The sequence below is a fragment of the Hemiscyllium ocellatum genome, chromosome 11 (assembly GCF_020745735.1).
Source record: "Hemiscyllium ocellatum isolate sHemOce1 chromosome 11, sHemOce1.pat.X.cur, whole genome shotgun sequence".
Taxonomy (NCBI): Eukaryota; Metazoa; Chordata; class Chondrichthyes; order Orectolobiformes; family Hemiscylliidae; genus Hemiscyllium; species Hemiscyllium ocellatum.
Window position 1 is genome coordinate 40,821,665 of NC_083411.1, and position 23,519 is coordinate 40,845,183.

The following is a 23,519-nucleotide window of genomic DNA, read 5'->3' on the forward strand; positions in this document are numbered from 1 at the left end:
TTTAGAAACTTGATCAGGTGGTTCCCCAAGTTCTCCAAATTCAAGGAGATACAGGTCACAATTATGAAACCTTTCTGAATAATTTGAATCTTCTCAGCCTGGTGTTATACTGCCAAACCTATGTGACTACAAGTTGTCAGTGGATTTAACAATGTATGTTAAGCAGAAAGTGTTTGGACATTTCCTGCGGGAAGAATACAGGCAACATTTTGCTTGAAGACTGAAATGAAATGTCCACCTCTCAATCAGTGCCCAGGACTCATTCATTGGTAAATAGAAGTCCAATGGACAAGTATGTGTGCATAGTTGAGTCGGTCATTGGGTAAGTTGATTCAGGTTGGTTCATATCTGGTCGGACAATGCAAAAGGAGCAACAACCAGCTACTGCTGACTGGGAGTGAAGGATCAGATGGAAGTGGGTTAGTACATGGCAATAGACTGGACCTCAAAGGTCTCCTGTACGAGCAACAAACACGGATGTTTGACCAGTGGAGGATAGATCATAACCATGAGGCTATCCCACAGCTCGAATTCACTGAGGCGCTCCTTGCAAATGGGTTAACAGCTACAAGCCTCCCTGCAGAGCTCTCTGCTCATCCTCCATGCAGCAGAGAAGCAGAGAACAAGCCACAGAAGAATGAGTCAATCTTCATGGAGCTTTCCTGTCTGGGGTCATGGTTCAGAACAGCTAACTGCAAATTGCTTTCAGTTCTAACCTTCTCTCTTGCATCAATGACACCTCCTCCTTGCACACTCCACCCCAATATTTTCTCTCAACCATGCTTTATGAATGAAGAGGGTTCAGTCATTCAAAATGATGGTTTGTCAGGGGATGCAGCAGTCCATGAAAGCCATCTACAATAGAGTTTGTAATTTGTACAGGTTTAAAATGATCGTCATGCACCATTAACAGCAGAAATTTGGGAAGCCATGTTTGAATTTCAGGGGAAACAAAACAGCTGGCAATCGAAAGGAGACATAACATTCTCAATGGATGTTAAGACCTTTCCAAATTGTCCTTGTTTTTACATGTGTACAAAGTCCTGGTCACATGAAGATTGGCAGTTGATTTAAGATGACCATGTGACCTGTCCATCTCTCTTTCTCTCTCTTCGCCCTCTCAGTGCACATAGTGCAGCCAGTAAATCACATTGAACAAGCCAAACGTTATGGGAAACACCACCCGGGACCATTTGTCGATGGCGCTAACATCTGTCAACTTTGGGATCTTCAGCTTGAGTTTGGAGGACCGGCGACGGAGGCGGCTGTTGGTGGGGTCACGGTCTATGTTTCGCTCCCTGGTGCTTAGCCCTAGACCATCTCTGGATCCAACTCGACGGAACTGGATCCCAGAGCTGTCAAAGGACATGACGGAATTGCGTGAATCGCTCACACTGCTAGCAACCTCTGATGGGAGGATGTCATCATTCAGTTCCAACGTGCTCAGGAGGATATTTCCATGTGCATCAACCTATATGCAGAAAGAACACAGCTTCAGGGTTATTCATATCACACATCCCTTCACACCACTCGAGTCAAAAGCAAACATTCTCAGCTCTGCAGGTGGAGTTGCAATCAAGGTTAGGTTCACTGCTGACTGGTACAGTATCATATTCACGACTCCTATTCATGATCTGAAGGCACAGTCCTGCTACAATTAAAGCAGGATTCAAAAGTTACTTCCAGAAATGATGATCAGCACTGAGAAAGCCCATTAGAATCATGCGAGTCAGGACAGCATAGAGTCAGAGATTCATTACACCACACACTGAGGCCATTTAGTTCATTGAGTCCATGCTGGCTCTCTGTATGCTAAACTCTGAGTCTCTTTCTTCCAGTCCAACCTCATACATTTGTTAGTGTATTCCCCATTCAGTAACTGAATTTAAATAATTGACTGTCTTCACTTCCTCAAAGGCAGTGAGTAACAGGTTATTATCACTTGCATTTTTTGTATATAATATTCCTCCTCACATTCTACACCTCCCCCACATCTCTGACTCAAAACCTATTACCCCTTATCCTTATACCATCAGACAATGGGAACAATCTTTCCTTGGCTATCATCTCCAAACCTTTCCTCTTCTTGTCAACTTCAATCAAATCTCCCCTAAATCCCTTTCACTCCATGGAGAACAACCAAGCCTTGTCACTAAAATCCTTCATCCCTGGAGCAATCTGGTAAATCTCCTCTGCATCAAAGTTCCCTCACATCCTTCCTGAAGTTTTGGGACCGGAACTGGACCCAATGTTTTAGTTGTGGCTGACCTGATCTTTATAAAGGTTCAGCAAAATTTCTTTGCTTTAGAATCAAAAATCTCTATTAAGGAAACATCAATACATAGAAACACAGAAAATAGTTGTTGTAGATCATTTGGCCGCCCAATTATTCAATACAATCATGGCTGATCATGCAATCTCAATATCCCAATCCTGCTCTCTCCCCATACCCTTTGATCCCTATTAACTGCAAGGGCTACATCCAGCTCCTTCTTGAAAACACCTGATGAACTGGTCCCAACAGTTTCCTGTGGGTGAGAATTTCACAGGTTCACAACTCTCTGAGGGAAGAAATTCTTCTTCATCTCAGTCCTGAATGGCTTATAGCTTATTCTTAGACTGTGACCCTAGTTCTGGACTTCTTCAACATTGGGAACATTCTTCCCGCATCTAGCCTGTCTTGTCACATCAGGATTTTATATGTTTCTATGCAATCCCCACATATTTTTGTAAATTCCAGTGAGTACAAGCCCAGTCGATCCAATGTTTCTTCATATGTTAGTCCTGTCATCTGGGAATCAGTTTGCAAGACTCCCTTAATAGCAAGAATATCCTTCCTCAGACTAGAAGACCAAAACTGCACTCAATATTCAAGGTGTCACCAAAGCCCTGTATAACTGCAGCAAGACTAGAATCATAGAGTCATAGAGATGTACAGCACGGAAACAGACCCATCGATCCAACTCGTCCATGCCGATCAGATATCCCAACTTAACCTAGTCCCATTTGCCAGCACTTGGCCCATATCCCTCTAAACCCTTCTTATTCATATACCCATCCAGATGCCTTTTAAATGTTGCAATTGGCTCTTTCCTGATGAAGGGCTTTTGCCCAAAACATCGATTTTCCTGCTCCTCGGATGTTGCCTGACCTGCTGAACTTTTCCAGCACCACTCTAATCTAGACTCTCCTAGACTCAAATCCTCTTGCTCTGAAGGCCAGCCAGCATGCTACTAGCTTTCCACATTGCCTGCTGCATCTGCATGTTAACCTATAGAGACTGTTCCACCATGACACCCAGGTGTCATTGCACCTCACCTCTTCCTAAACTGCCATCATTCAGATAATAAACTGCCTTCCTGATTTTGCAACAAAAGTGGACAACCTCACATTTATCCACATTATTTTGCATTTTCCAAGTGTTTGCCCACTCAGCTAGCTTGTCCAAGTCACCCTGCAGCCTCTTAGCATCGTCCGCACAGCATACACTGCTACTGCTGTATATTGTGAAATGGTGGGGTCCCATGACTGAACCCTGCAGTACCCTACTTGCCACTGCCTGCCACCCTGAAAAGGAGCCATTTATTCCAACTGTCTGCCAATGAATTCTCTATTTGTATCAATACATTGCCGCAGATATTAGGAGCTTTAATTTTTCTTACTAATCTCTTGCACAGAACCTTGTCAAAATTCTATTGAAACTCCAGATACACAACATCTACTGATTCACCCTTGTCCACTCTATTGGTCACACCCACCAAAAACGTTGAAGCACAGATACCATAGGATTAACTAATCACTTTTTCAATGCGTCCTATCAACTTCAATGATTGATGCCCATGATCCCTCAGGTCACTCTGTCACTGAAAACTCTTTCAAATTAGGATATTCATTCTATGTTTTCAAAATAAAAATTACTGGCTGGCCACCACTTATTGCCCGTCCCTAGTTGCCCCTGAGAAGGTGGTGGTGAGCTGTCTTCTTGAACTGCTGCAGTCCACCAGTAGGTTGATCCATAATGCCCTTAGGGAGGGAATTTTGACCCGATGACAGTGATGGAATACTGATATATTTCCAAGTCAGAATGGTGAGTGGTGTGGAGGGGAACTTGAAGGTGGTTGTTTTCTCATATATATGCTGCCCTTATGCTTGGATGGAAGTGGTTGTGGGTTTGTAAGATGCTGTCTGAGGTTCTTTGGTGAATTTCTGCAGTGCATCTTGTAGATCGTACACACTGCTACTACTGAGCATCGGTTGTGGAGGGAGTGGATGCTTGTGGATTATAATGCCAATCAAGCAAGCTGTTTTGTCCTGGATAGTGTCAAATCTTTGAGTGTTGTTGGGACTGCACTCATCCTGGCAAGTGGGGTTTATTCAATCACACACCTGACTTATGTCTTGTAGATGGTGGACAGACTTTCGGAAGTAAGGAGGTGAGTTACTAACCACAGTATTCCTAGCCTCTGACCTGCTCTTGCAGCTACTGTGTTCATTGGGTGAGTCCAGTTGAGCTTCAGGTCAATGATAACCCCAGTTGATAGTGTTGATCGAGGGGGAGTCAGTGATGGTAACACCATTGAATGTCAAGGAGGTGTGGTTACATTGTCTCTTATTGGTGATGGGCATAGACTGACATTCGTGTGGCAGAAATGTTATTTAACAGTTGTCAGCCCAAACCTGGACATTGGCCAGATTTTGTTGCATTTGAACATTCAGTATCTGAGGAGTCATGAATGGTGCTGAAGATTGTGTGATCATTGGTGAATACTTCCACTTCTGACCTTATGATGGAGGGAAGGTCATTGATGAAGTTGCTGAAGATGGTTGGGCCTCAGACACTGCCCTGATGAACTCTTGCAGAGATATTCTGGAGCTGAGATGACTGACCTCCAACAATCATGACCATCTTCTTATGTGTCAGGTCGGATTCCAACCACCATTGACATTAATCAAATATTGACATTTCCTATTCCTTCTTTTAAAATGTATCTCTGTACTTCCCTGTATTAAATTCCATCTGCCTCTTGTTTGCCCATTCTGCTCATCTTTCTATGTCTTATTGAAGTATGCCTCACTGTTTGCCGCATCTCCACATTTGGTGTCACCAGCAACTCTTGAAATTTTGTTCTATGTTCCAATGTCCTACTAATTCAATTGTAGCAAAAAAGAGTAGTTCAGCACTGTCCCTTGGTGAACACCACAACCTACTATCCTGCAGTCTGACAACCAACCAGCTACTGTGACCTACTGTCTTCTTCCCTTCAGCCAATAATTTCATCCCAGCTACTGACACTGGTTCCTACTCCACACGACTCAAATTTGTTAGCCACCCTTTTCTGTGATACTTTGCTGAAGGCTTTAAAGTTCATATAAATAGCTTCCACTATATTCCCTTGATCAACCTTCTCTAGCTTTTAGTTCATCAACAAATATATGGTCTATCTTTTACAAATGTCTTCAGCAACATGGTCTGTCTTTCACAAATGTCTTCATCAACATGGTGTGTATTTCACAAATCTGCTGTTAGATCTCCTAAATGAACTCAAATCTCTCCTAGCCTCTGCTTACTTCAACAGAATAGATTTTGGAATTTTATAAGGATGCTGTTTTGCATCACATCACTCATTTATTTGGCACTGTGCTGTGTGTAAGAATGAGGCCAGATAAGATTCCTTGAATTACACATGATGACGGTTGGTTTTATTGCTAATCAGGGGAGGCGATAGCCTAGTGATCTTAACGCTAGAGACCCAGATAATATTTGAGGATTTGGGTTCAAATCCCGATTTTGAATTTGAGTTCAATCAACAAACCTGGAATTAAGAGTCTAATAATGACCATGAATTCATTCCTGAATATCAGAAAAGCACATCTAGTTCACTAATGTCCTTTCGGGAGGAAAATTGCCATCCTTATCATGTCTGGTCTACATATAACTCCCAACGACAGCAATGTGGCCGACTCTTAAGTGCCCTTTAGGCAATTAGGAATGGGGTAATAATGCTGGCTTAGCCAGTGATGGCCTCATATCATGAATGAATTTTTTAAAAAAGCCCATGCCAGCAAGAAAAATGCAACTTGCTGATGAAAAAATATAAAAAAGTCCCTAAAGATTCACTGATAACATCTGCAGTTGAGAGTTGCTTTGAGGTTTTGAAAAGTATTTCCCTTTTCTCCAGGGCAATGCTGCTGTTTGAGTGTCCCTTTTCCCCTGGGCAACACTGCTGTTTGAGACTGCAAGGCCTCTTAGTTGAGGTTCTATCCATTATAAGATTGTAGACCTACTTTTTTCCTCAGCAACTTTCAAAGCTTAGCTAGTTAATTAGAGAGAGATGGTCACTCCAGCAGCTTGAGTTTTCTCTGACTAACTTCACCCCTGACATCTTCCATCAGGTTGCACCTGGCATGTTCTCCTTTTGCCTCACTTGATGATTTCCCACCTTATAGTAGATGGAACCCTAAGCCATGTCCGACCTATCTCCTGCACTTCAGTTTTTGCTCCTTCCCCTACCTCCCAGAACAATAATTGGGCTTCCCCTGCCCTCACCTGTCTCTGCATTCACAGCCACCTTCAGCATGATCATAGAATCACTACAGTGTGGCAACAGACTCACGTCCTACCCTACTACTCTACATTGCAGCTGACTCATGCACCTAACCAACACATCCCTGAACACTATGGGTAGATTTAGCATGGTCAATTCACCAAACCAGCACATCTTTGGACTGTGGGAGGAAACCTGAACACCCAGAGGGAACCCACACCAACATGGGGAGAATGTGAAAACTCCACACGGTTGCCCGGGGGTGGATTCAAACCTGGGTCTCTTGCACTGTGAGGCAGCAGTGCTAACCATTGAGCCACTGTACCTCCCTCAAACACATCTTCCCTTCCCCTCAGCATTCTACAGGGACCATTCCCTCCATGATTCTCTGGTCATCTCCTCCATCACTCCTTATGCTCTCTATCTCCCCCATAGTATTTTCCCATGCAATTGAGAAGGTGTAAAATTTGCTAATTTAAGAAGGCCTTGAACACACCTTCCAAGTAAAGCAGCATTTCACTTTTATTTATTTCAATCAAGTCTACTGTATTTGCTGTTCACAGTGTGGTCTCTTTTACATGACCAGATTCAGTAACCGCTTTGTGGAACGCCTCCTCTGCATTGGTAGGAATGACCCCAACCTCCCAGATACTTAGTATTTCAATAAGCCAACTTGGTCTCATCCAACATTTCTGTCCTGGGTCTGCTGCATTGTTCCAACAAAGCACAACACAAACTCAAGGAACAGCACTTAATTTTCTGCCTAGGAAGTTTATAGCTCTCTAGAATCGATACTGAGTTCTAGAACGGCAGAGGGTATGAACTTTGTCCTTCATTTTGATCCCACCATCCGCCTACTCTCTCAGTTGCATTTTGTTTGTGTGTTGAAGGCTTTGCTCACAGCAGAGTGGACCCTGTTCTTCCTTTTCATACTTACTGTTTAAACCTATTTTACATTTCTACCTCTCCTTCACCACCATCAGTACTTTTGTTTGTCTTTTGCACTGGGCCCCCTCACCATTTGTTCCACTCACTCCTGCTCTGCCTCCGTCAAAAGTACCAAAACAAAAATTCCAACCCCTTTTACTTCTGAAGAAGTCTTATCAGACTCAAAACGTTAACTCTGTTTCTCTCTCCAGAGATGCTGCCATATTTCCTGAGTTTCTCCAGCACTTTGACTTTTTTCAATTTCAGATTTCCAGCATCTGCAATATTTTGTTTTTAATAAAATGACAATATATAACAACATGACAATATTTGGATACTTTTTCTGGATGGTTGTTTCTAAAACCTTACACCGCATCTGAAGTTAAACTGACCAGCCTAAAAAGCCTTTTAGGTCCTTGGTATGCCATATCAACAGCATAACCTTCATTAGTCCTCTCTGTTGCCACTTTAATAAACTCTTCCAAATTAATTAAACATAATTTGTCCTTAAGAAGACCAGGCTGGTTGTCTTTAGTTTTTAACTCATATTTGCCTAGCTGACTGTTAATTCTGTCCAATGCTAGTGTTTGTCAAAGCTTAAAATGTAGGACAAATCCAACCTGGTCAATTACTGCCCCATCAATCTGTCCCATTAATCTTCTCTTGATCAGAAGAAAGCTGATAGAAGGTGTCTTCAACAGTGCTATCTAGCAACAACCTGCTCAGTCACACTCAGTTTGGATTCTTCCAGGGCCACTCAACAGGAAGCGGCAGATACAAACCACTATAAATGCTGGAGGAAACATCACAGAAGCGCTTCACAGGAGGCTCCCAAGCACTGAGGATGTCACCTAAACAGGGGACGAAACATCTGCAACACAAATTCCCAGCTCAGTGAACAGAACCACAACAGGGCCACTCAGCTCCTGACCTCATTACAGCCTTGGTTTCAAAGCCTGATCACCATCTTCAAGGCACAAGTCATGAGTGTGATATAGTACACTCCACTTGTCTGGGTGGGTGCAGCTCAAACAATATTCAAAAAGCTTGACATAATCCAGGACAAAGCAGCCTGCTTGACTGGCACAACATTCACAAATATTCACTTCCTCCACCACTAAAGCTCAGTAGCAGTAGTGCACCACAGTCTGCAGTGCAGATCTTTACCAGAGTTCCCTAGACAACACCTACCAAACCCATAGTCACTTCTATCTAGAAGGACAAAGGCAGCAGATACATGAAAATACCACCATCCAAAAGTTCTCCTCCAAGCCACGCACCATCCTGACTTGGAAATACATCACAGTTTCTTCAGTGTCGCCGGGTCAAAATCCTGGAACTCCCTCCCTAACGATGTTGCGGGTTTACCAACAGCACATGGACTGCAGCAATTCAAAAAGATAGCTCATCCCCACCTTCTCAAGGGCAACTAGGAATAGGCAATAAATGCTGGCTCAAATAGTGATGTCCACATTCCCTGAAAAGACAAATATGAAACTGACCTGGACTGTAATTGGTGTACTTAGTCTGTGTAATTTGGTGCACTCTCAGATGCAGTCCAGAAGCTGCAATCTGATGCTGTACACAGCAAATGTAATGCACCCAGTATATAATCTGGCACTGTCTTGATCTGCCATATGCAGAGGCAGTCTGGAGGCACGGTGGCACAGTGGTTAGCACTGCTGCCTCACAGCGCCAGAGACCCGGGTTCAATTCCCGCCACAGGTGACTGACTATGTGGAGTTTGCACATTCTCCCCGTGTCTGCGTGGATTTCCTCTGGGTGCTCCGGTCCCCTACCATAGTCCAAAAATGTGCAGGTCAGGTGAATTGGCCATGCTAAATTGTCTGTAGTGTTAGGTGAAGGGGTAAATGTAGGGGAATGGGTCTGGGTGGGTTGTGCTTCGGCGGGTCGGTGTGGATTTGTTGGGCCGAAGGGCCTGTTTCCACACTAAGTAATCTAATCTAAATATGTTAATCCACAATTCAATGTCTCAGCTAGTTCACAAATAAATCAGGCAGCCTGCCATGAAATACAATCTGCACCCATGGTCTATCTGATTTCAGGAAATATATTTAAACATATACCTATCTGTATCAAGAGTGTCATGCTGGAAAAGCACAGCCAGTCAGGCAGCATAAGCTATTCATCAGGGAGGAGGCTTGTTAGCCAAGGGGGCTGAGATGAATGGGAGGAGGATGGGGCTGGCCAGGGGAGAGGTAGCTGGGAAAGCGATAGATAGATGAAGGTGGGGGAAAAGGTGATAGGTCGGAGAGGAGGATGGAGAGGATAGGTGGGAAGGAAGACGGACAGGTAGGACAGATCAAGAGTGGTGCCGAGTTTGAGGGTTGGATCTGGGATAAGGTGGGGGAGGGAAAATGAAGAAAATGGTGAAATCCACATGAATCCCGAGGTGGAAGATGTGGCATTCTTCCTCTAGGTGTCGAGTGGTGAGGTAGTGGCAAAGGAGGAGGCCCAGGATCTGCATGTCCTTGGGAGAGTGGGAGGGGGAGTTAAAGTGTTTGGCCATGGAGGAGGCCCCCAGATCCAGACCACATGGGACTGAATGCTCCTCCTATCTCATAAGGCTTTTTGTTGTCATCTGTCGCTTGTATGCTGTTGAACAGGGAAGGACATGACAAGTGGTTGGTTTGAATTCCGTAAAACCCAAGCACTAAATGGTCTCAGGACTGGTCTGCGATTAACTCTGCCTTATGTGGGTCAATATCTCCATCAGGTAATACCCAAAACGGTACAACCATTTGATTTGCTCTGTATTTCATTACAATCTCAAAGGATATAGGCCGTGGAATTATCTGTGTATATCATTACAATCTAGAATAATACAGACTTCGGATTAACTGTGTATGCGATTACAATCCATAAAGTGCCTCATGTGAAGACTGCCCTCTCTTTGGAAGATATGGATGTGACAGAGGTTCGGTCAGCCAGAGGTGAATAGCAGCATTGCCTCCCCCTTGCCCCGTATCCCCACTCACTCTGGTGTTGCCAAGCCGTCCCCTCTCCGTGTTGCTTTTGCTGGTTTTCCCCATTGGCCTCTTTGGTTGGGCTGGGACTTTGCCGAAGAAGATGTAATTGACAAAGGCATACTCCAGCAAGGCAAGGAACACAAAGACAAAGCAGCCCATCAGGTAGATGTCAATGGCTTTCACGTAGGGGATCTTCGGGAGGGTTTCCCGTAGGTGGGTGTTGATGGTGGTCATGGTCAACACAGTGGTAACACCTGGATCAGAGGCAAGGTGAAGCGTGGTTAAAGATTTCAGACAAACTTTGGGTTAATACAGCAGTTGGAAGGAGCTGGGTAAACATATTGCCCATCTGGTACAGACTTGTACAGATCAGCTTTCTCTGGGTTCAATCCCAGTGCCAGCACAGCAATCATTTGGCGCACTACAACTGATCATTGTTCCTTGGCCAAGGACAGGAAAGGAGCATTTCAATAGCAACCTTTGAGACTGCTCAGTGGTTAGCATGTTGCCTCATAGTGCCAGGGACCTGGGTTCAAGTCCCATCATGGGTGACTGTGTGAGTGGAGTTTGCGCATTCTCCCCGTGTCTGTGTGGGTTTCCTCCGGGTGCTCCAGTTTCCTCCCACAGTCCAAAGGTGTGCAGGTCAGGAGAATTGGCCATGCTAAATTGCCCATAGTTGTTAGGTGCGTTAGTCAGGGGTAAATGCAGGGGAATGGTCAGGGTGGGTTGCTCTTCAGAGGGTCGGTGTGGAATTGTTGGGCTGAAGGGCCTGTTTCCATATTGTAGGGAATCTAATCTAATCAAAAAAACTTCAGATATGTCAGGGTGCTTTAGAGACAAAGGACCACTGTCCAAGTAGTGACCGACAGTTGGATGTTGGAGATTGACGTTACTAGGATACCCTTTAGCAAGCATTATTCAAGCCCTCAACCGTGTATGGTGGTGCAGAAACCAATGGTCTCCTTTTGTGCTTTAAATATTCTGGGATTATGGGGTGGACAGAGACCAAGCAGCATGGGTATTATGGGATTTCATTCCATTCACTCCCTCTCACCCCCACCCCTGCCTCCGATGATCCTGGTCATATGGGATGTGGGGATGATGCAGGTTTAATTGGTTGTAACTCACCAAGGGCCACTCGCGCAGCTGAAGCATCATAATTGATCCAGAAAGAGACCCAGGACAGGATGGTGATAAGGATCGATGGCATATAGGTCTGCAGAATAAAGTAGCCAATGTTCCTCTTGATTCGAAAACTGAGTGACAAGCGAGGATATGAGCCTGGCAGCAACAGAACATGAAATAATCAGGGGGCTGGTAAAGGTTAGATACAGAGTAAGCTCCCTCTACCCTGTCCCCATCAAAAACAACCAGGATAGGTACAGCACAGGGTTAGATACAAAGTAAAGCTCTCTTTGCATTGCCCCATGCAACACTCCCAGGACAGGGACAGTACAGGGTTAGATACAAAATAAAGCTCTCTCTCCACTGTCTCCATCAAACGTTCCCAGAACAGGGACAGCACGGGGTAAGATAAATAATAAAGCTCCCTTACTTTAAAACTGTAAGTCAAGAGCTGTCTACACTGATACCAGCAATACTTAGAGACACAGGAGCTCAGATGGTATAAATAATAACATAAATCTTCCAACATATTACCTGTCGCAAAAACGACCTCCTTTGATAGCAAGCTCAATTTGACAATTGTGAACTGAGGGAGTTCAAGGTTGTCTACCCCAGTCACTGCTGCATCATCACCTTCCCAGTGAAACACAATATCATCTGTCGTGTATCCATCTGCAAAGACAGTGTAGAAAGAGTCAGCCGACGATGTTCCTTGCTGGTAACAGGTCCAGTATGTGCAACGCAGCAGATATTAACCAGAGCCTGAACCTCAGCCTATGACAGTTTTTTATGTTAAATACCAAAAATGCTAATGACCTCGCCACAATTTTTCAAGCAGTAGATTCACATTGACATGAGAAAGATAGATGAAGGAGCTGTTTGAATAAGTATATCTGATCAGAATCCACAAGTCTTCGTTCACAAGGTTAAGCCAGACTGCTGTCTATTAATGGGGTGAGCTAATAGGCGCCAGGTAAAGTTCAGTTCAAAGACATTTGACATCAGACTCATTGGTATAAAGATCATCGGTGACGATGTAAAATAATGGCATCTATTCGAAAGGGTGTGCAGAGGACAGAAGTGGAAAAGTATAGAAGCTGTTAAAAATATCAGGACAGTTTGTGAGCACAGTTAATAAAACATCGTTTTCTAGTCTACATGAATAGGGGAGAAAGTGAGGACTGCAGATGCTGGAGGTCAGAGCTTAAAATGTGTTGCTGGAAAAGCGCAGCAGGTCAGGCAGCATCAAAGGAGCAGAAGAATCGATGTTTTGGGCATGAGCCCTTCTTCAGGAAGAAGGGCTCAAGCCCGAAACGTCGATTTTCCTGCTCCTTGGATACTGCCTGACCTATATGAATAGGGGCACAGGGGAAAATAAAGAGGGAGTGTGGTAGGGAATATGGGAGGGAGTGTGATAGGGAATATGGCAGCAAGTGTGGGAAGATGTGCAGAAGGCAGGGTGGGGGAGCATGCTGAAGGGAATGTAGGAGGTGTGCAAGAAGGAGTGTAGGAGGGCGTGAGGAGGGAGTGCCGGAGAGAGTGCAGGAGGGAGTGTGGGAGGGAGTGTGGGAGGGAGTGCGGGAGGGAGTATAGGAGGGAGAGCGGGAGGGAGTGCGAGAGGGAGTGTAGAAGGGATGTGGGAGGGAATGCCGGAAGGGATGTAGGAGGGAGTGCGGGAGGGAGTGCAGAAGGGAATGCGGGAGGGAATGTAGATTAGATTCCCTACAGTATGGAAACAGGGCCTTTGGCCTGACAAGTTCACAACGACCCTCCGAAGAGTAACCCACCCAGCCCCATTCCCCTACCCTATATTTACCCTTGACTTACACTATGGGCAATTTAGCATGGCCAATTCACCTGACCTGCACATCTTTGGATTGTGGGAGGAGATCGGAGCACCCGGAGGACATGGGGAGAATGTGCAAACTCCACACAGTCACCCGAGGTGGGAATTGAACTTGGGTCCCTGGTGCTGTGAGGCAGCAGTGCTAATCACAGCCGCCAAAACTAGATAGACCCTCTGGCAACAATGTAGCCACCCGTAGTGACAGTGGGAAAACACCTCCTCAGTAAAATCTGGAGGCTAGTGCCAAAACTGGGAGAGCTGTCTCACAGACTAGGCAGAAACAGCCTGACAGAGTCATACTCACAGAATTGTCCCTTCCAATGTCCCAGACATTACCATTATCATTCCTGGATATATCCTGTGTCACCGACAGGACAGTCCCAGCAGGGATGGTGGAACAGTGTACAGAACAACCTGATTATCCGAACATGACAAGCGGGGAGTATTTTGTTCGGATAACTGTGCGTTTGGATAACTGATTGTTCAGATAACAGATAACATTTTTACGGGACCTTGAGATCTCTGAAATTTGAACAATTGATGCTCAGCTAACCAAGGTTGTTCTGTATACAGTTGAGAGGGAGTTGCCCTTCAAGACCTCAGCATTGACATGTAACCCCATGGTCAAATAAGTCTAAGGAAACCTCATGCCAATTACTACGCACTGTCCTCCCTTGGCCAATGAATCAGTAATCCTCCACATTGAACAACACTTGGAGCAAGCACTAAGGGTGGCAAGCACATAAAATGTCCTCTTGGATGAGGAATTTCAATGTCCACCACCAAATGTGGCTCAGCAGCAGTACTGATCGAGCTGGTTGGGTCCTCAAGGACATAGCTGCGAGACAGGGTCAACGGCAGGTGGTGAGATGACCAACTAGAGGGATAAATATGCAGTCAAGTCTTCTATAATATGATGGCTGTGTTTTTGCACAACTACATGTTGTAGAAAAATCATGCTTTAAAATAGCGCTTAAAGTGTTGGCGCTGTAATTGCGTTACTGCCAACATACGTTTGAAAAGTTTGCGCTGCAGAAACAGCATCTGCAATTAGTCAATCACGTTACAGCGAATGCGAATTGACAAAATGCGCGTTATAACATAACGACCTGTACTTGACCTCATCCTTGACGATTTGCCAGCTGCAGCTGCACTTACCACGACAGTATTGGTACAACCTTCACATTGAGATTACCCTCCATCCTATTACGTGAGATTATTGCTGTGATCAATGGGACGGACATCAACAGATCTAACAATTCAAGACTAGGCATCTATGAGGTGTTATGGGCCAACAGCAGCAGAATTGGACTTCAGCACAATCTTCAACCTCATTGCCCAGCATATCCCCTACTCAACCATTACCAACAAGCCAAGGGGATCACCCCTGGTTCAATGGTGAGGGTATGCCAGGAGCAGCACCAGGCATACCTGAAAATGAGCTGTCAACCTTGTGATGCTACAAAACAGAACCACTTATACGTCAAATAGCACAAGCAGCAAGTTCTAGACAAAGCTAAGTAATCCCACAACCAACACCAGAGCTAAGTTCTGCTGTCCTGCGACATCCAATCATGAATGGTGGTGGACAATTAAACAATTCACAGAGAAGGAGGGTCACAAGTATCTTCATCCTCAACAATGGAAGAGTCCAATGCAAATGAGAAGGCTGAAGCATTCACAGGAATATGCGGCCAAAAATGTCGAGTGGATGATCCATTTTGGCCTCCTCTAGTGGTCATCAGATCACTTGCCAATTTGATTCATTCCACATGTTATCAAGAAACAGTTGCAGGCACTGGATATTGCAAAGGCTATGGTCCTTGACAACATTTCAGCAATAGAACTGATGACTTGTACTCCAGAACTATTCACACCTCTGGCCAAGCTCTTTCAGTACAATTACAACTCTGGAATCTACCCGACAATGTGGAAATTTGGCCAGAGATGTCCAGTGCACAGAAAGCAGGACAAATACCACCCAGCCAATTACTGCTCCAATAGCTTATTCTCGATCATCAGTAAAGTGTTGGAAGGTGCCACCAAGCTGCACCTGCTCAGCAATAACCTGCTCAGTGACGCCCTGTTTGGGTTCCACTAGGGTCACTCAGCTCCTGACCTCATTACAGCCTTGGTTCAAACATGGGCAAAAAGGAGCTGAATTCCAGAGGGGAGGGGAGACTGACAGCCCTAGATATCAAGGCTACATTTGAGAGAGTGTGGTATCAAAAGGCCCTCGGAAAATTGAGGTTAATTAGAATCAGAGGGAAAACTCTCCCCTGCTAGACTTATATCTGGCACAAAAGAAGACATTTCTGCAGGGGTTCCTCAGGGTAGTGTCCTAGGCCCATTTCCAGCTGCTTCATCAATGACCTTCACTCCATTGTAAGGTTAGGAGTGAGAATGTTCGCTGATGATTGCACTATGTTCAGCTTCATTCACAACTCCTTAGAAACTGAAGCAGTTTCCCTCGGTGGAGTGATTAATGATGAAGATTACGGTGATGGCAATTTAAGGGGAGAAGGTTTAGAGGAGATGTGAAGAAAAATCTTTTCATGCAGAGAATAATGGGAATTTGGAACTCACTGTCTGTAAGGGTGGTTGAGGCAAAAACCCTCATAACATTTAACAATTATTTAGATGTATACTTACGATGCCAAGGCTTGGGGCTGGAAAATGGGATTAAAAGCTATTTTTTAAGCAGTACTGATACAAAGGGCCAAAAAGTTTTTCTCTGTGCTGTAGACTTCTGACTGTCTGATTCTATATCTTTGCATGCAGAACAGCCTGAACAATATCCAGGTTTGGGCTGACAAGTGACAAGTAACATTTGCAACACACAAGCATGAGGCAATGATCGTCTCTAACAATGAAGATTCTAACAATTGCCCCATGATCTTCAAAGGTATTGCCACCATTAAATCCCCCACACTTAACATCTTTGAGGTTACCATTTACCTAAACTTGAACTGGACTCACCATATAAATACAATGGCAATAGGACCTAGTTAATGGCTAGGAATCCTGCAGTGAGTAAATCTCTGCCTGACTTTCCAAAGCCTGTCCACCATCTACAAGGCACAAGTTAGAAGTGTGGTGGAATACTCCCGACTTGCCTGGATGAGTGCAGCTCCAACGACACTCAAGAAGCTTGAAACTGTCCAAGACAGAGAAGCCCATTGATTGGCAAAACATCCACCAACATTCATTCTCTCCATCACCAATGCTCAGTAGCAGCTCTGTGTGCTAGTTACAAGAATCACTGCAGAAATTCACCAAGGCTCCTTAGACAGCACCTTCAAAACCCATGACCACTTCCATCTAGAAGAACAGGGATGGCAGATCCATGGCAACACCACTATCTGAAAGTTTCTCTTCAAGTCACTCACCATCCGAGCTTGGAAATACATCTCCATTCCTTCACTGTTGCTTGGTAAAAAGTTTGGGATTCCATTCCTAACATCACTCTATGTGTCCCTCCACCAAATGAACTGTAACAGTTCAAGAGGCAGCTCAGCACCAGTTTTTCGGGGCAATTCAGGAGAAGAAATAAATGTTGTCACAGCCAGCATCCCCCAAGCACTTTAATGAATGAAAAAAAATACAGATTTATAACAGTGATTCCAAGGATAAGAAATTCCAATTAAGGTGATAGATTGGAGAATTTAGTGCTGTTTTCAATGTCAAGGAGGATACTGAGAGAATATATGATTGAAGCTATCAAAATCATCTGACATCCAGTCAGACGAAACAGGGAGCAACTGTTCCCATTTGCAAAAGTATCAAGAATGAGAGGGCACGTAGATAATTTGTAAAAAAAAAGTACACGTGATTTGAGAAAAAATTTTTTCTCACACAGGAAAGTAGTTAGGGTCTGGAATGTACTGCCTGCCTGTGTATTGGAGGCAGTATCAGCTGAGGGTATTGGATGATTATTTCAATAAAAACAATGTGCAGGGTTATGGGGAAAAGGTGGGAGAATGGTACCACGTCCTAATGCTCATTCAGAAAGCCAGCGCAGACACAATGGATCAAATGGCATCTTTTTGCATAGTGATAATTCTGTGATTGTGAAATCAACAGTGGGAATGACTGTAACAGAACTTGGGCAGACTGTCAGGACATGGAGATTGGTGAGATATTAGTGTCTGATGAAAGCCTTTCATAATTTTAAAGGTCTCTATCAGGGCATCTCCAAGCTTTCTCATTTCTTGAAAAAACAACCTTGGATTCTTCAGTCTTCCAGCTGTAAGCTTCCAGATTTTGCATAATCATTTTAAATGGGCAAGTCTGTCTGTGGAAAGGTGGGTGAATGTGTTACTGTTTGGGTCCATATATATTTATCTGTGAGCAGATCTGCGTATGTGTGCTGCGATAACATTGTGAGATTTATTCATAAGTATTTTAATATCATTTCCTGTAAGTTTGGATTTTTCAAAATTGATGTTAAACTTATGGGTTGTCTTTGTGTCTCAGTTTAACAAATAGCATTTAAAAACTACAATACCCATGATTTGGAGATGCCGGTGTTAACTTTACAAAGTTATAAGTCACACACAATGCCAGGTTATAGTCCAACTGATTTATTTGGAAGCACAAGCTTTCAGAGCGCTGCTCCTTCATCAATATCCATAATACCAAGTGAGAATCCCAAGGTAACTACCCAGAAGGCTTCTTGGGAATACTTCTCAGACACTGACTTTCATTTTGAACCTGTGCTGGAAACTCATTTGAGAGAGAAATGTGTATTAAGTAACAAATAACATGTACTAAGCAATATGTCTAAGCATGAGTTTAAAATAATAAACCAATTTTAGATAAAGAATTTACCATTATTCCCAGACTGAGTGCTGGAATACAGTCATTGGAAAAAAAATGGAGTTAAGTGCTTTTGAAGATTTTTAAAATAAGAAAATGTATTAAAGCTATTTCAGGAATAGTTTTGAACTGGAAGAAAACTAACGTCAACAGTATAATAATTAAGCAAGAACTAACTATAGTTCTGGAAGGGAAGTTGAAATTTTAATTAGTTCAAGCCTATCAAAGTCTCTCTCTCACCACCCACCTCCCCACCCCCACCCCCCCTCCTGGAAATGAACTAGACTGGATATTGCTGGAGATACAGTGCGAGATGCTCTTAGAATTGCATCAATGTTTATAAACTGTACCAGGATGTACTGGTTCTGATATAAAGCTATTTTTTCTGTTTAATCTATAAAGGTGGCTTGGCTCATTCCTACTGTGTGTTTAAAAATATGTCTTACAAGGGAATAGAGTTTTCTTTGTTGTTTATCTTCACTTCTGTCATTTATACACAATACTAAAGCAAAAGCTGCAACATTGTGTGTTTGTGCTTCAGTAAAGTAATCACTAATAATAAAAACCTAAATCAAAGTTATCCAGTCCTATCTATTCTCCTGTTAAAACTCTGTCTTGTCAGATATTAAGATCACTGGGCACTAACCCAGTGACAAATATGGTCTTGATTCCAATACTGTTTATAATGTATGTGTTTGTGTATATCTCTGTATATCAGAGTGTGTTGGTGGATCTGTGTCAGTGTGAGGATGTGGATTCATATGTGTGTTTGTAGTTTGAGTATTGATATGTCCGTGTACACATATTACCATCTGTGTGGGTGTGTGTTGCTTTGTGGGCCTGTTTGTTTGGACATGTGGCTATGCTTGTGTGTGGTTTGGACAAAGGGTCTCTGTGGACCAAGCCAGAGGGGTGAGAGCAACTGTGAGAGAGAGAGTGAATATGTATGTGAGTCTGTGTGTTTGTGGATGGGTGTGGGCATCTGTATGGGCATTGTATGTGGTTCTACCTCCGAGCCTGTGTGTTTGCAAGGATATCTGTAATGAGACTGTACATATATGTGTACGTCTGTCTATGTGGGTCTATTTGTGGGTTTTTTTTGTCAGTATGTGGGTCTGTGTGTCACATTATTCCCCTTGATATTTACTGTGCTATTGTCGACTGAGTTCTTGAGCACTGGGTGAGGTCCCCAGTGATAGACTACCTTTGTGATGGAGGGAGGGGGAGGAAAAGGAATTGAATCCTTGTGATCCTGAATGACTGCATGCTGAAACCTTTGGCTCAGTTTGTGAGTGGTTGATAAAATCCTGAATGAGATAGTAATTCCTTGAGTCGAACTTACAGCTCTCTATTTCCAAAGTACAGTTCTGCTCATCCAGGGGGTATCTGCGCAAGTCCATCATACAAGCTGCTGTGGTAGTGATCCTAAAAATAAGAAAACCAGAAACAACAGTTAGTGTGAGCTCTCATCAGGCCAGTCAGAATCCCAGCTAGTCACACCTCAGCTGTTCATACTGAGCCTTAAATCCCATCACTGCGTTCTAAAGACACCAACACGGAACTTCCTATGGTCCTGACTCTACCTCACAGCTGTTGTTCCACTAACTGGCAAATTTGAGGGAGCTCTGATGGCGCATCAGAGTAAAGGTATTGCCAGTTGGTCACATATGCTGCAGAATAGCTATTGTTGAGAATGTGTTGCTGGAAAAGCACAGCAGGTCAGGCAGCATCCGAGGAGCAGGAGAATCAACGTTTCGGGCACAAGCCCTACTTCAGGAAGGAAAGGTTTGTGCCTGAAACGTTGATTCTCCTGCTCCTTGGATGCTGCCCTATCTACTGTGATTTCCCAGCACCACACTCTCAACTCTGATCTCCAGCATGTGCAGTCCTCACATTCTCCTAGCAGAATAACCAATGCCCAATATATAACCAGAATCTTCTTTGCTCCTTTCTGATTTCCATCTCTACCAAGGGGCGAGGCTGAGTCTGTGTTTAACATCTCACCTGAAAGACAGGTAGGCACTCTCATTGATTTTGATTGTCCCCCTTATCAGTTAGTCTAGACAATGTCAGGGAGGGTCTGCAAGGGGACCGACCACTGTCAGGTTGATAATGGAAAATACTCAGATTTGGGGAAGGAGTTTGCTTTGGGTTTTTCAATTTTGTTTTAACAAAGTTCCATTTATCAAAATAATCAAGATTTGTCTAGCTCACCAGATCTCTCAAGCACATCCCACCAGATTATTCAACAAACCTCTTGAGATATTTAGTCTAATCTCACCAGATCCCTCAAACATATCTCACCAAATGGATCAACACAACCTCACTTGATGCTTCAAACATATCTCAATAGATCTCTCAAACATTTCTCACGAGACCATATACAATCACTTTCTCAAGACCAATGAGGAATAGGCAACAAATGTTCTCTTGCCTGTGACAACAATATCCAAGAAAGAATAAAGAACAATGTATTGGAACGCTGGGACTGCTTAAGTGTGGATAATTTGCATTGTCAAAATGGCTTGGTAGCTCAACTTTCTAAAAGATATGTACTGGAGACAGCAGAGGAGCTAAGCATAATTGTCCAATTTTCCTGGGGTACAGAGGGATAGGAATGCCAGAGGATTGAGGTTGACAAATGATTGCCAAATATTCAAGAAAGCATACAAGGACATTCTTAGTAACTACAGGCGAGTCAGTTTAACATCAGAGGTGTTTAAGCTTTTAGACAATAATGAAGGAAGACACCCCAGCACTCAGTGAGGTTTGAGTGAATGGAGGAGAGCCAGCATGGGTTAGGAAAAGACAGATGGTTTTTCAACAAATCTTGTTGAACATTTTGAAGAAGTAAAAATCTAGATTCTGCTGGAGTCAGGCCCCCAAAGCCACCCAGCAAAGGGGGAAATTTTTTTTGTGGGCGGCATGGTTAGCACTGCTGCCTCATAGTGGCAGACACCTGGGTTCAATTCCCGCCTCAGGCAACTGTCTGTGTGGAGTTTCCTCCAGGTTTCTGCCTGGGTTTCCTCCGGGTGCTCCGGTTTCCTCCCACTGTCCAAAAATGTGCAGGTCAGGTGAATTTGCCACGCTAAATTGCCCGCAGTGTTAGGCAAAGGGGTAAATGTAGGGCAATGGGTCTGAATGTGTTGCTTTTTGGAGGGTTGGTGTGAACTTGTTGGTCCGAAGGGCCTGTTTCCACACTGTAGGCAATCTAATCAACGTTGATGAAGGGAATGTGGTGGGTGTTGTCTATATTGATTTTAAGAAATTGTATGACTAAGTACCACACAAGAGATGATTGATAACATTGAGAACTATGGAATAGGATCATTAATGCTCAACTGGATAACTAACTGGCTTAAGAACAGAAAACAGAGAGTTATAGTGAATGTTGTTCAAACTGCAGGATAATAGGTAGGGGTGTTCACCGAGGGGCAGTGCTGAGATCTAGGCTTCTTTTCCTACAACTAATTGATTTGGAAATTGGAATACAGAACAGAATCTTATAATCTACTGATGATAACAAACATGTGGCAAACAGCAAAGCTGATACCAATCAACTCCAACAAGATATAGATCGGCACAACAGGAAGACAAGAGGTAGATAGATAGAGTGAATTATGAAGTGAAGAGTGAATTATGAAGTGATGTAGTTTTGGTGGAACACATGGGGAGAGGAAATACAGAATGAATGGCCAATCTCTAAATAATTTGCAGGGACAGAGGGTGTACGTTGATAATTAAAGATTTTGAGACAGTGTTTAGCAAATCCTATTGGACTTTGGGTTTCATAAATCGAGATATTGATACAAAACCTGAACCTTTATAAAAATCTGGTTCATCCACAACTACAGCATTGCATTCAGTTTTGGTCTTGATACTTTAGGAAGGACATTAGGGACCTTGAGAGGTTGCAGGGAGATTTACCGGAATGTTTGAGAGATCAGAAATGTTACCGACAAGGAGAAGGTTGGAGAAGGTGAGGTTGTTCTCTGTGGAGTGAAGGAGATTGTGGGGGAGATTTGAACAAGGTGGACAAAATAAAGACAGGTTGGGCCTCCAGGAAACATGCAAAACTTTCCATTTGGCCCCATAGAGCCTTAAAGTGCTAAATGGACACCTCGTTATTCTGAGACTGTCTCCTGTTAAACCCCTTACCTCAAACACCAAAAATCAAAGACAAGATATTCCCATTGGCTGACAGTAAACTCCACAATAAATTTAAGGTTTTGGACAAAAGATTTGGGGGGAATGTAAGGAAAAACACTTTGCAGACATACAAATCAGAAGGATGAATTTACCATTCAGTCCCTCAAGCTTGCTTAACCATTCAATAATATCATGGCTGATCTGATTGTACCTGTAATCTTAATCACATTACTGATAACCCAAGATAATCTTTCACTCCCTTCTATTCCTCTGCCTTAAAAATATCAAGAACTTTGTTTCCACAGCCTTTTGAGGGAGAGATCAAAGTCTCATGAGTTTGAGAAAAGCTGTGCCTCATCTCTGTTCTAAATGGGAATAAAAATTGAGCCCCATTCTACATTCTTTCAAAAGAGGGGACATTCTCCACACATCCACCCTGTCACTACCTCTCAAGATGTTGTAATTTTCAGGCAAGTCATCTCTTATTCTTCTGAACCCTGATGGATACAAGCCAATCCTGTCAAACCTTTCATCACAAGACAAATTGCCCATTCCCGGTATGAGCCTGATCAACCTTCTTTGAGTTGCTATACTGCCTCTAACACATTTACATCCTTCCTTGAATATGGAGTCTAGTGCTGTACACAACACTCCACATGCAGTGTCACCTGTGCCCTGCATCACTGAAGCATAACCTGTTACTTTTATATTTAATTTTTCCTTGAGTTACATTTGCCCAAAATGTCAATTTTCCTGCTCCTTGGATGCTGCCTGGCCTGCTGTGCTTTTCCAGCACCATGCCACTGTGGGAAGCACGGTGACACAGTGGTTAGCACTGCTGCCTCACAGCGCCAGAGACCCAGGTTCAGTTCCCACCTCAGGCGACTGACTGTGTGGAGTTTGCACGTTCTCTGCGTGGGTTTCTTCCGGGTGCTCTGGTTCCTCCCACCGTCCAAAGATGTGCGGGCCAGGTGAATTGGCTATTCTAAATTGCCCGTAGTGTTAGGTAAGGAGAAAAAAAAAATTAAGGGGTGGTAGGTATAGGACAGATGTTAGGGGTAGATTCTTTACACAGCGGGTTGTGAGTTCATGGAATGCCCTGCCAGTAGCAGTGGTGAA

General features: G+C 43.7%; 1 protein-coding gene across 1 annotated transcript in view; it reads right to left on the reverse strand.

The window, feature by feature from the left end:
- Positions 1-1,012: 1,012 nt before the first annotated feature.
- The window catches only part of LOC132820181 (gamma-aminobutyric acid receptor subunit beta-4-like), a 223,881-nt gene continuing 201,374 nt past the window's right edge, over positions 1,013-23,519 (reverse strand). The window contains exons 5-9 of the mRNA XM_060832149.1: positions 19,594-19,676; positions 12,122-12,259; positions 11,591-11,743; positions 10,472-10,716; positions 1,013-1,471 (exon numbers count right to left, since the gene is read on the reverse strand). Of these exons, the coding sequence (XP_060688132.1) occupies positions 1,121-1,471; positions 10,472-10,716; positions 11,591-11,743; positions 12,122-12,259; positions 19,594-19,676 (970 nt within the window). The 3' untranslated portion in view covers positions 1,013-1,120. The remainder of the gene's footprint in view (positions 1,472-10,471; positions 10,717-11,590; positions 11,744-12,121; positions 12,260-19,593; positions 19,677-23,519) is intronic.